At 51.2% G+C, this 13,431-nt stretch overlaps 1 protein-coding gene across 3 annotated transcripts in view; it reads right to left on the bottom strand.

Annotated features, from left to right (window-relative positions):
* The window catches only part of Brf1 (BRF1 RNA polymerase III transcription initiation factor subunit), a 49,362-nt gene extending 38,044 nt beyond the window's left edge, over positions 1–11,318 (bottom strand). The window contains exons 1-2 of one of the 3 annotated variants that reach the window (XR_003485558.2): positions 11,081–11,318; positions 3,212–3,292 (exon numbers count right to left, since the gene is read on the bottom strand). Coding sequence is in view for 2 of the 3 variants with exons in the window: in XM_027416672.2 (XP_027272473.1) it covers positions 3,212–3,292; positions 11,081–11,264 (265 nt within the window). In the remaining variant the exon portion in view is untranslated. The remainder of the gene's footprint in view (positions 1–3,211; positions 3,293–11,080) is intronic. The other 2 variants (XM_027416672.2, XM_027416671.2) reach the window with 2 other exon arrangements.
* Positions 11,319–13,431: the final 2,113 nt, after the last annotated feature.

Genomic DNA, 13,431 nt, shown 5'->3' with positions numbered 1-13,431 from the left:
TTTGTTTTTTAAGTAAAATGAGGGTTGGAGATGGAGCTCAGTGGTAGAGATCTTGCTTAGAACACACAAGGCCTTAGGTTCAATACTTGGTAATCAGAGAGAGAGAGAGAGAGAGAGAGAGAGAGAGAGAGAGAGAGAGGTAGGTAGGTAGGTGATAGTAGTGATAAATTTATCTTTTGTCCTAAGTTTTTTAACTCAGTTATGAACACCAAAACCGTAGTTTCCTGACTGACATGCATCTCAGCTTGCAGCAGTACACAGACACAGTGGTTACGCCCCTCCTGGGGAGTCCCTAAGGCCTGGCTTGTCTGTAAGGAATGGGGCTCCTACAACTATGTGCCAAGTGCCGCCTCTGTCCTAACAGTCATCTGCCTGATCCTCCCCAGAATGGCCTCTTTGCCTAGTCCAGCCCAGAACAAACCCAGCAAGGACCAACAATGTCTGCTCACAGCCTCTGAGGCTGCTAAAATAAAAAACTCTACAAGTTCACACTTTCAGATCAACATAGCACACTCCTATAATTTGAGCTACAAATTCAATGTAACTCCCACCAGAAGAATCTGGGCAGTTTCCCCATTGGAGAGTTAACTGATAAGTCCAAATTTGAAACTCTAAAGACTCAGATCAATGAAAAGACAACCCCAGAAGACTTAGTACCATTCAAGCAACCACACTCCCCACAACGATCTACAGATTAAGATAATCCCCCCAAGAGGAATGATAATATAAGCAAAGGCATCAAGACCAGGATGGGGAAACCCACAAAAACAGCTGATCCCCGCTAACAGGAGCTCATGGACTGACAGCTGGAGAACCTGCATAGGACCAAACCAGGCTCCCTGAATGCCGGTGACAGTGGTGTGGCTTGGGCAGTCTGTGGGGCCACTGGCAGAGGGACCAGGATCTATCCCTAGGGCACGAACTGGCTTTTTGGAGCCCAGTCCCCTATGGAGGGACACCTTGCTCAGCCTAGACACAGCAGGGAGGGCCTTGGTCCTGCCTCAACGTGGTGATGCGCAGACTTCCTTGACTTCTTATGGAAAGCCTTACCCTGAAGAGTGGATGCAGGATAGGCGAAGGGGGAAGGGGGGAGGAGCGGGAGATAATCCTCTCAAAACCGCAGCTGATTTCCTGACAGAAACTGTAAACAGACTCTAAAATTCATCCTGAAACTCAAGGGATGTGGTGGTACAGGCCTTGTAAGCCCAGCACTGGGTGAGGCAGAGGGGACTCTTGTTGCAGGACATTTGATGGCACTGTGACAACCCTGTCTGTGTTAATAAAGTCAACATTGAATCGGAGGCAGAGCCAGCGACTAGCAGACAAGAATTGGCCATAGAGAACATGGAGGAACCAGGATATGGATAGAGAGGCACAGAAAGGAGTAGGGAGGGAGATTCACTGGCTTTTCTTTGTCCCCTTTGGTCTAAGAAGTGAGGAGGAAAGGTCAGCTAGCCACTCCTCTAACACTTCTTTGACCTATAAAGGTTTTACCCCAATATTTAATATTTGGCTCCTGAGTCTTTACAGACTTACAGAACAACTTAGGACAAACAACAGACTCTGTCTCAAAGGAGAAGGGAGGGAGGAGGGAGGGACAACAGAAGGTATAAGCATCAGTTTGGAGGAGTGTGCGTGCACATGCACACCCATGGTCACACCCGTGGAGGCCAGAGGTAGAAACTGGGTGGGTCCCCTGTCACTCAGCCCATCTTTTGGAGCTACCGCCTCTCGCTAGCCCTGGTGGCTAGACTGGCTGTCTATCCCCTGATGCCCTGGGTTCTACCTGTCTCTGCTTCTTTAGTGCCAGGTGACAGGTTCACACCCCCATGTTCAGCTTTCTATATGCTCAACTGGGGACCCTAACTCAGGCCCTTAGACTTGCACAGCAAGCACTTTACCCACTGAACCGTCCCCCCAGTCTCCCCAAGAACTGACCAGGTAAGGAGGAAGATAAGCCAGACACCATCAGAATGAGAAAAAAAAAAAAAAAAAAAAAGTGCCTTAAACGACACCACCAAGAACTGGAAAGAAGGCTCAGCTGTTAGAAGTGTTTACTGCTCTTACAGAGGACCTAGGTTCAGTTCCTAGTGCCTACATGGTAGCTCACAACCATCTTTAAGTCCAGTTCCAGATCTGAAACCCTCTTCTGACCTTCCAGAGCACCAGACACACGCATGGTGCTCATACATACATGCAGATAAAACACCTGTATAAATTTTATAATAAATCTTTTTTCATTTTATACCAGCAAGTAATGAGAAAAAGAAAAGGAATGAAAAGACAGCTCATGGAGCAGGAGAAACTTTTCTGTAACATGTATCTGGTCAAAGACTCACAGAAGGGTGACAAGATGGCTCAGTGGGTAAAGGCACTTGCTGCCAAGATGGATCTGAGTTCTGTCTCCAGAACTCACACAGTGGAAGGAGAGAACCAACTCCTGCAAGCTGTCCATAAATGTGCCATGGTAAGCACATATAAATAAGTAAATAAATAAATAAATGTGTGTGTGTATGTATTTTTTTTAAAGACTTGTAGCTAAAACCAGGTATATTGGTACATGCCCTTAATCCCAGACTTGGGAGGCAGAGGCAGGCAGATCTGTGAGTTCAAGGCCAGCCTGGTCTACATAGAGAGTTCCAGGATAGCTAAGGCTACATAGAGACCCTGACTCAAAAAAATAACAAAACAAACAAAAACACCAAAACAATAAACACTGTAGCTAAAATACATAAAAAACTTTTTCAATTCAATAAAGGCAAACACCTAATTAAATTAAAACAAGCAAGGGATCAGAACAGATAATTCTCTTCTTTGTTGTGAACTGATACTTTTATAAAACAATGAAATATCACTTCTGCCAGGTCAAATGGCTATGACTTGCTGGTTCTATGTCTATCTCCAAGAGACTAGGAACAGACAGCTATGGGCTGGCATCATCTGGGGCCCGTCACTCAGGGGCCTAGCAAGAGCTGCAGAGTGACTGAAAGAGGGAGCATACTTAGGACATATTCTTCCCAGAGTGATGGGCCTTGGGCCGTGAGGGCAGCAAAGAGAAGCAGGACACAGGTGAGGCACGGGGTGGACAGAGTGGACACTGCAGAGCAGCAGTAACAGCTGAGGACTGGCCTGCTCTGACCCCACCCCTTATCCTTTCCCATCTCCCCCTTCCATCCCACCCCAGGGCCAGCAACACTCAAGTGGGCAATACCATTCTGTAGCGTCTGTGCTCGTGACTCCTTTCCCAAGTTCACATGGAATCCACCGCCTAGGGTTGGGGTTTTGCCAGCACCTGGAAATACACGAAACAAAGGTTAGCAGAGAAACCCCTTCCACTGACTGTGAACAAAGGAAAACCCAGGACTCCAACAGGAAGAGCAGCAGGCCAAGTAGAAGACCTTGCTCTGCCAGGGGCATACCAAACCCTTAAATAGAACCAAATCGGGACTGATGAAATGACTGAGGGGCTAAGAGCTCTTGTCCTCATGACTGGGACGCACACAGAGGAAGGGGAGAACTTATTCTACATGTTGTCCTCTCCACACATGCACATGACACCCCCATAAACAAATGTAATTTACATATAAAAACATACTCCATTGCGCTAATCAAAGTGGATATATGCTTTTAATACAAGTGAATCATGGATCTAGAAAGATGGCTCAGCAGTTAAGAACAAGTACTGCTCTTAAAGAGGGTTAAGATAGGTTCCCAAGTCAGGCAGTTCTCAACCACCTTCCAGGGGAAGCCAACACTTCTGCCACTGTGGGCACCCTACTGTGTGCACCCACACACAGATGCACACATAATTTAGAATAATAAAAATGAGATCTTAAAAATATTTAAATTACATTATAAAGAATGGTGGCATTAGCTGTCTAATGGTGCTGCATGTCTGTAATGAGAAGGCTAAGGCACATGCATCAAGAGCTACAGCCAGTGTGACACACACAGCAAGGCCTTGCCTCATTCCTGCTATTCCCCCACCCCACCTGCAAAGAGAGGACGCCCACACGAATGCCCACCGCACTCCTCCTCACACGAATGACCACCACACTCCTCCTCCTCACACGAATGCCCACCACACTCCTCCTCCTCACACGAATGCCCACCGCACTCCTCCTCCTCACACGAATGCCCACCACACTCCTCCTCCTCACACGAATGCCCACCGCACTCCTCCTCCTCACACGAATGCCCACCACACTCCTCCTCCTCACACGAATGCCCACCACACTCCTCCTCCTCACACGAATGCCCACCGCACTCCTCCTCCTCACACGAATGCCCACCACACTCCTCCTCCTCACACGAATGCCCACCGCACTCCTCCTCCTCACACGAATGCCCACCACACTCCTCCTCCTCACACGAATGCCCACCACACTCCTCCTCCTCACACGAATGCCCACCGCACTCCTCCTCCTCACACGAATGCCCACCACACTCCTCCTCCTCACACGAATGACCACCGCACTCCTCCTCCTCACACGAATGCCCACCGCACTCCTCCTCCTCACACGAATGCCCACCGCACTCCTCCTCCTCACACGAATGCCCACCGCACTCCTCCTCCTCCTCACACGAATGCCCACCACACTCCTCCTCCTCCTCACACGAATGCCCACCACACTCCTCCTCCTCACACGAATGCCCACCACACTCCTCCTCCTCACACGAATGCCCACCACACTCCTCCTCCTCACACGAATGACCACCGCACTCCTCCTCCTCACACGAATGACCACCGCACTCCTCCTCCTCACACGAATGCCCACCACACTCCTCCTCCTCACACGAATGCCACCACACTCCTCCTCCTCACACGAATGCCCACCACACTCCTCCTCCTCACACGAATGACCACCACACTCCTCCTCCTCACACGAATGCCCACCACACTCCTCCTCCTCACACGAATGCCCACCACACTCCTCCTCCTCACACGAATGACCACCGCACTCCTCCTCCTCACACGAATGACCACCGCACTCCTCCTCCTCACACGAATGCCCACCGCACTCCTCCTCCTCACACGAATGCCCACCACACTCCTCCTCCTCACACGAATGCCCACCACACTCCTCCTCCTCCTCACACGAATGCCCACCACACTCCTCCTCCTCACACGAATGCCCACCACACTCCTCCTCCTCCTATGAATGCCCACCGCACTCCTCCTCCTCCTCACACGAATGACCACCGCACTCCTCCTCCTCACACGAATGCCCACCGCACTCCTCCTCCTCACACGAATGCCCACCACACTCCTCCTCCTCACACGAATGCCCACCACACTCCTCCTCCTCACACGAATGCCCACCACACTCCTCCTCCTCACACGAATGCCCACCGCACTCCTCCTCCTCACACGAATGCCCACCACACTCCTCCTCCTCACACGAATGCCCACCACACTCCTCCTCCTCACACGAATGCCCACCGCACTCCTCCTCCTCACACGAATGCCCACCACACTCCTCCACTCCAGCTCCACAGAGCACACTGCAAAGCCACCAGTCACTACCACCTCCTCAGGCACATCCTGCCTCCCGCACTGGGATCTCCACACATCTGCTTGCGCTGTTCTGCCCTAGGAGCCCCCTTCTGACTCCTGTCCCTGCCACCCCTCCAATGTCAGGAAGAGGAAACATGGTGTGAAAAGCACTTACTCAGCAAATGTCACACCAGGTTAAGGTGCTGACTCAGGCTCCCTCGAGTGGGAAAAAAGAAAGGCCAAATATGACCTCCAGATGAAACTGCCACTACAAATTTGCCTAGATCTTCACATTTCAGATACGCTCAACTTCTAAAACAGTGGGTATTTTGCTTTTCCTTCCTTCCTCCAGACAAGGTTTCACTATATAGCAAAGGCTGATCTAGAACTCTGCCTCCCAAATGCTCGGACTATAGATGTGTACTACTATGGCCAGCAGACATTCTTTCTACAAGTTTCTGAAACAAAAAAAAAAAATACATGGTGGAAGTATAGCACAGATGGGCTTGGCAGAGTCTGCCCCCTTGTGGACAACGGAGAAGGAATACACCATCACAGGCCACTGGGGGAAGAAGCTCTGACTTAGCAAAGGGCAGAAATGTTCTACGGGATGTGCTTTGGAACAGACAATGCGCCCTCCCCTGCTGCACTAGACCTAGGAAGAGGGCCAGGAGCCCTCAATGCCCAGAGAGGCCTCCCAAAGCACTAGCCTTCCTTTTTCCAGTCTCCAGGGAAGACAGTCTCTACAGCCGTGTTGATGTCACGTGGAAGGCTACAGACTCGGAGGCCAGCCTGGGCTACACAGGAAGGAAGGAAGGAGGGAGGGCGAGAGGGAGGAAGAGAAGGGGAGGGAGGGAGGGCAGGCAGGCAGGCATGCTGGGTAGTTAGTGGTGGTGCACGCCTTTAATCCCAGCACTTGGGAGGCAGAGACAGGCGGATCTCCATTGAGTTCAAGGCCAACCTGGTCTACAAAGTGAGTTCCAGGATGGGCTCCAAAGCCACAGAGAAACCCTGTCTCAAAAGAACACAACAAAAAAGCCGGTGGTGGTGGTGGTGGTGGTGGTGGCGGTGGCGGTGGCCGTGGCGCACTCTTTTAATCCGACCACTCAGGAGGCAGAGGCAGGCAGATTTATGAGTTGAGGTCAACCTGGGCTACAGAGTTGAGTTCCAGGACAACTACACAAAGAAGCCCTGTCCTGAAAAAAAAAACAACAACAAGAACAAGAAGAGGTTCTATGGCAGTTGAGCTGGCTCAGCAGCTAAAGGAGCCCGCTATCAAGCCTGACCACCTGAGTTTGATAGCTAAGAACCGTCATGGTGGAGAGCGCCAACTTCCGTAAGTTAGCCTCTGAATTCTACATACATGCAGAGTTGCATGTACATACATACATAAATGAATCTAACAAAATGCTAAGTTCTGGTTAGTGGGTTGGGGAGTATCTGCCCAGCACATGAGGCCCTGGGCCCAACCCCAAACACCATAAGCAATTCTGATTATTGGAACCTCAGGGAGTACTTCCAGTCTACTAACACGGTTTGCTGCTCCCAGGGTGGGGGAGGATGAACCCTGAGGAGGCAGGAGCCACAGGTTGCTTGGTGAAGGAGCTCTCTCTGAACAAGCATTCTGAGCGTAGTCTCAAGTCTTGGGAAGGAGGGCCTCAGAGGACATGGCAATGCCGGGAAGTGTGCACTGTGGGAAACCCTGCTTTGCCCCTGCCTTCATCCCTGCTCATAAAGGCCAGCCCAGACTCCCATGGTATGGCTCCAATCCCAACTTCTCCAGCTACCCACTGCCTTGCATTGGGCATCTGAACCTGCAGTCCCTGGGGACAGGCTTCTTGAAAAGGCCCCTGAAGCCTAATCACAGGTATAAGGTGCTAAGTTTCCACAGCCAGGAGCCTCCTGCCCCTTATCATTCACTTTCGTGTACTAAGCACAGATTCTAGAGTAAACTACTAAGTGTCCAGCTTAGGTTGCTGTAAGCAAGGACACCTAGGAAAGAGACAGCTGTCTTAGAACGTACAAGACAGCCACCAATGAGAAAACAGCTTTACTACGAAGCTGGAGGAAGGCCAAGATGAGCAAAGAGCACCAGGGACCTATGAGGGCAGGAAATGGGACAAGTCATCTGTTTCCTGCCCGTGTGGTCATGCTGATTGGGGCCGGGGGTGTAGGCAGGTAACAAAGCAGCTGACACCTCCCTCTTGTATAACCTTCTACAAAGCTAAGAATGCATGACCCACAGTGCCTTCCCCAAGGCACCCATGGCTGGTTGCCGGAGTGCCTCTCCCTGGAGAGAGATCTTGATGTCACCTAAGAGCCCATCTGAGTTTCACTCAGGGCTTTGGAGCCTGATTTCCAATGCATGGTAAGGCATCACTCCACCCTGGCTCCATGCTAGTTTCCCTCATGTTATGTGTGCACAGAAAAAAGTGCCTTCCCATGGAAAGCCCTAGATATCTGCTCCCTCAACGACCTGTATACTGCTGCTATCACTCAAATAGGATTGAATGACTATTGGTGTGACTTGGTGACTATTTAGGAGGCCATACACAACATGTGGTAAAAGCACTGTCCCAGCCGTCCTGAGGACGCTCTTGGAGAGTCACTACAAAGAGTAAGAGCTGTACGACATGTGAAACACACCTCAGAGAAGGAAAGGCCAACCCCAGTCAATGTTTTTCTGGAAATATCCACAAAACTGGTTAACCAGACAAGACAGACAAAGGGAAACACAGACACCAACATCCAAGGAAAAAGGACATCTCACAGATATCTAGGACATGGGCTGGGTGGGGAAAAGGCTCACTGGCAGACCACTTGTGTGTGTGTGTGGGGGGGGGGGGATGCAAGATATTGAGAACACCAATTCCATAACCAGATGGACTGGTTCCTCAAACTTAAATTCCAAGATAAGTCAGAGACTATCCGAAATGTAGCTACAACCACCACTGCTATGACAAAAGCTGAAAACAAAACCTCAAGTCCAAATGGATACATTGGAGAAGTACACCTCATATTTAAGTAAGACAGGACCAAGAAGTGGTAGGCACACCTCTGTATCTTTGCTAGGTAGAAGACTGAGAGGCAGGAACATCGTGAGTTTGAGGTCAGCCTAAGTTACACAGTAAAACTAAGAAAGGAAAAAAGAGCAGAGTGCACTGTTTACACACAATCCCTTCCAGAAAGTGAGTGGGACATTGCTCATTTGCTTCAGGAGTGTGTTACTTTGACATCTAAGGCTGACAGGTGTTAAACTACGGACTAATATTCCAAGTAAACAGATTAAAATCCCTAAGCATAGCCGAGCAGTTGGGAGGCAGAGGGAGGCTGGTCTCCATGAGTTCAAAGTCAGCCTGGTCTACAGAGTGAGCACCAGAACAGCCAGGACTACACACAGAGAGACCCTATCTTGACAAACATAAAAAAAAAAAAAAAAAGAAAAAAAACTTCAGGCATGTTCAACAGAAAATACACTAAGTGAGTTTACCTCTGGAACTCGGAGGAGATTCAAGAATTTGCCAGAGGGGCTAGGGAGCGGTTCAGGGAATTAAATGCTGTGCAAGCCTGACTGAAGTTCAGAGCACCAGAACTCACATAAAAGCTGGTCAGGTGTGGTAGCCATCTATAACCCCAGTACTTGGGAGTCTGAGAGAGGTTGAGAAAGTAGCCAGTTCAGCAAGAGACCTTGCCCTAATAAATAGTGTAGAATTATCAAGCAAGAATCTGATGCCAACTTTGTGTCTCCTCACTCATGCACCCATACATGCATGCATGCAGACCCTACACGCACCCTGCCCCTGCCGCCTACAGAAATTAGCCACACAGGGCCTGGTGGTGCATGCTTGTAATCCCAGCACTTGGGAGGCAGAGGCAGGCTCAAAGTTTGAGGCCAGGCAATCTACATAGGGACACATTGTCTCAAAAAAAAACAACAACAAAAAGAAGTTAGGCCTTGTAGTACAGCCTCATAATCCCCATACTTACAAGGCAGAAGCAGGACTGCAAGTTCAATGCCTGCCTGGACAACTTGGCAAACCCTGACTCAAAATAAAATGACAAAAAACACTAGGAATATAACTCAATAGCAGAGCACTTGCTTAGTGTGAGCAAGCCTGGGTTCCAGCCCCAGAGCCATACACACAGATACACATAAATATGCATATACACATGCACACACACGTACATACATATATACACACAGATACACATACATATACACATGCACACACGCGTACATACATATATACACATATACACATACATATATACATGCACACACACGTACATACATATATACACACAGATACACATACATATACACATGCACACACTCGTACATACATATATACACATATACACATACATATACACATGCACACACGCGTACATACATATATACACATATACACATACATATATACATGCACACACACGTACATACATATATACACACAGATACACATACATATATACATGCATACGCGCGTACATACATTTATACACATATATATATACATACATATACACATGCACACACACGTACATACACATGTAGGTACATATATACATGCATACACACGTACATATATACACACAGATACACATAAATATGCATATATACATGTATACACACGTACATATACATACATGTATACATGCATACAGCACATATATACATACATATATACATGCATACACACGTATACACATATACACATATATACATATATATGCATGCATACACACATACACACATATACATACATATATACACACGCACATATATATACATACATACACACGCACATATGCATACACACACACACACACACACTTACACTACAACAAGAGGGAAACTGACTACAAATCTCCCATTCTAAAAAGGAAGCAAAAGCTGGGTGACTCACATCATCCGATCCCAAGGCATGAAAGTGTAAACAGAGCGTAGGGATGCGCACAAAACAAGAGCCCAAAGCAGACACACATGGTGTCTACGGTGATCTCTGCTGAAGGTACAGTCTTAGCAAACCGTGGAAAACGACCTCCGCACGCGAGAGAGAGGCCGCAGCCTGCACATCATCATTCCCCACAAAACCTAACTCTAGCTGTGGCACGGGCTTCCCCGGCATAGGATCGGCTCGCCAGAGGTCCTGGGTGAGAGCCCCAGGCACAGAAAACACAAACAGAGCGACGTTAAAGCGTGAGCAACTACTTTCAGAAGACAAAAATGTGGTGACTCAAGCAACAACATTTTAGATTCATCACACACGCACACAGGCACGCACACGCACACGCGCGCACACGCACACGCACACACACGCGCGCACACGCACACACGCACAAACACACGACGGACTGGAGCGTTTCATGCGGTCGGGGTGAGTAACGTACAAAGAGGGACTTGCAAGTGGAAACTCCGCGGCCTCTCGGCACGCAACGGTCAGCAGACCGCGCAATCAAGCGCCGGGGCCGGGCAGAGCAGCGGGCAGTGCGCACCTGTCAGCGCGCACGGCCGGGGAGCGCGGGGGAGCGGCCTCAGTTTCCCGCCGCCCGCCCGCCGCCCGCTCGCCCGGGACCCACCGTCCAGCGACACGAACTGGCCGACCGCCGACGAGCCGCCGCCGCTGTTCTCCACGAACTGCACCTCGGACACGATGATGTTGTCCTCGAGCACCGAGCCGCAGCCCGTGCACACCGCGTCGCCGCGCGCCGCGTCCAACTCGATGTCGGTGCCGCCGCAGCCGCGGCAGACGCGGCCCGTCATGGTGGCGCCGCCGCGGGGCCCCGCCGGCCCCCCGCCGCTCCGCCGCCCGCTCTCCGCCGCGGCCCTCAGCCCGCCAGCGCCCGGCGCGCCGCCTCCGTCCGAGCCGCACTCTCGCGATGCCGCCGGCGCCACGCCTGCCGATTCGTCGTGGCCGATTCGCCACGCGCGCCCGGGCCGCGCCGCCGCCAACGGCCGCGCCGCGGGACCCAGAAGGGAACTCAGGACGCGTCTTCGCCGCGACGCCGGGACCGAACCGCCATCACTCCGCCGGCCCGCCTGCCTGAAGGGACGCTCCAAACCCGGAGGAGCAGGCCTCGCGAGCTACGGGCCCGCGGAGGGGACAAGGGCCGTGGGCGGAGCCGGGGCTGTGGGCGGGGACAGGGCGGGGCTTAGCGCGACCGGGCCCGGTTGGGGCTGTGGGCGGAGTCTGGGAAGAGTCCCCAGAGGTGTGGGCGGAGCCTGGGTCGACACGGACTGTGGGAGGAGCCAGGGTTGGGCCAGGGGCGGGGCTTAGCGTGACGGGGCCCGGACTGGGGCTGTGGGCGGAGTCTGGGAAGAGTTCCCAGGGGTGTGGGCGGTGCTAGAGGCGGGGCCGAGACCCAGGAGCGAGGCGTGGGCGGAGCTACGGAGAGCAGGCGGAGGGAGAAGGGGCTTCTGGAAACAAAGCCCTGGGAACGGATTGTAGGCGGTGCTGGAGAGCGTCCAAGGTCCGGCCCAGGGTCGTGGTGGGACCTGCGTTGGTTGGGACAGTGGCCTGTGGGAGGAGCCCGGGGAGTAAGCACGCCCTAAGGCTGGACCAAGAAAGAACTGCGTGCCAGCCAAGTTGTGAGAGGGCCCAGGAGAGCTCTCAGACCAGCTGCACCTGGCTAGGGTGAGCCCTGGGTCCCCTCAGCCTGACTTTTCACTCCCTGTTTCCTGGAAACCACTGGCTTGGGGAGGGTGGTGAGCTCTTGCGGAGTGGAGCCCATGCACGGCCCTCAGGATCTGCCGGGGCGGCTCACTATCCAGCCGTCCTTGGGAGGTTTAGCAAATCTTGTGCTAAACTTGCCAAAATCCTCCCCCAGAGGTAGGAAACTCCAAAGTTAGGCTGCAAAACGTCACAGCAGCTCAGATTGAATTAGAAATTGCCCTTCCCCGGGTAAGAGGAAACATTGTAAATGTGGCAACTCCTCATAAGCTTGCAAAGCCAGTGTAATAATCCCAACTGAAGTATCAACAGAATTGTTTGCTTTTCGAGACAGGGTTTCTCTGTGTAACAGCCCAGACAGTCCTGGAACTCGCCACCATCGGCTTGCTTCAGCAGGATTTTTAAAAGAACTTGGAAGAGCTCTCCTTGAAACATGGCAAAGAAAGGGTTTGTGAGATGGCTCAGCAAGGAAAGGTGGTTGCCTAGCAAGTCTGACTGTCTGAGTTCGATCCCAGGAACTCAGGTAAAAGTGGATGGAGATAATTGACCCCACAAAGTTTCCTTTTACCTCAACCCGTGTGTACGTACGCTTCCCAACACCATACACACAGTAATTTTTTTAAACTTGAAATGGCAGGTGAGAGATTTAAAAGATCTGAAGTGCTGCTTATCACCCCAAAAAATTCCAACCAGCCCAGGAATTCACAGCTTGTCACTGAATGTTTCAGAAGGTCCAGGATGTAGAGAGACCCTGCCTCAAAAAGAAAAAGGAAAAGAAAGCAATACTCCAGAAGACCCAAGTGAGGCATCCTCAGGCACACCTGATTCCTATACAGTTGGCATCCTCAGGTGATAACCTTGGGCAGGCTGAGGAACAGGGTCCTCACTGATGTGTCTCAGCCTCAGCCCAGTGGCCCAAATATATGTTGCAATCAGTGCAGGGACTAGGAACCTACTTTTCAAACATCCAGCCGCCTGCAGAATTTAAATTGGACACAGACACTAGGTTACTGTGGCTGGAGTATCATTCCCTCTGAGGGAGGGCACCTGAGTCCCTCCCTGAGGCTCCCAGGGAGGGAAGGAGGGAGGGAGGGAGGCTGGGAGGCTGCCCCTCAGGGACCTCCAGTTCCATGTCCTGCTGCTTCAGCAACCTGTCTGGGTAAACTGCATTAATCTCACTACCTGGGAAATATTACTCTGGTGTGACTCAGGGATCCTGGCAACAACAGAACTAAATGAGTTTTCCTAAACCCCAAATGC

This window comes from Cricetulus griseus, chromosome 5 (genome assembly GCF_003668045.3).
Source record: "Cricetulus griseus strain 17A/GY chromosome 5, alternate assembly CriGri-PICRH-1.0, whole genome shotgun sequence".
In the NCBI taxonomy this organism is placed as follows: domain Eukaryota; kingdom Metazoa; phylum Chordata; class Mammalia; order Rodentia; family Cricetidae; genus Cricetulus; species Cricetulus griseus.
Note: the sequence above shows the minus strand (reverse complement) of the source record. Positions and strands in the feature narration are given on the sequence as shown.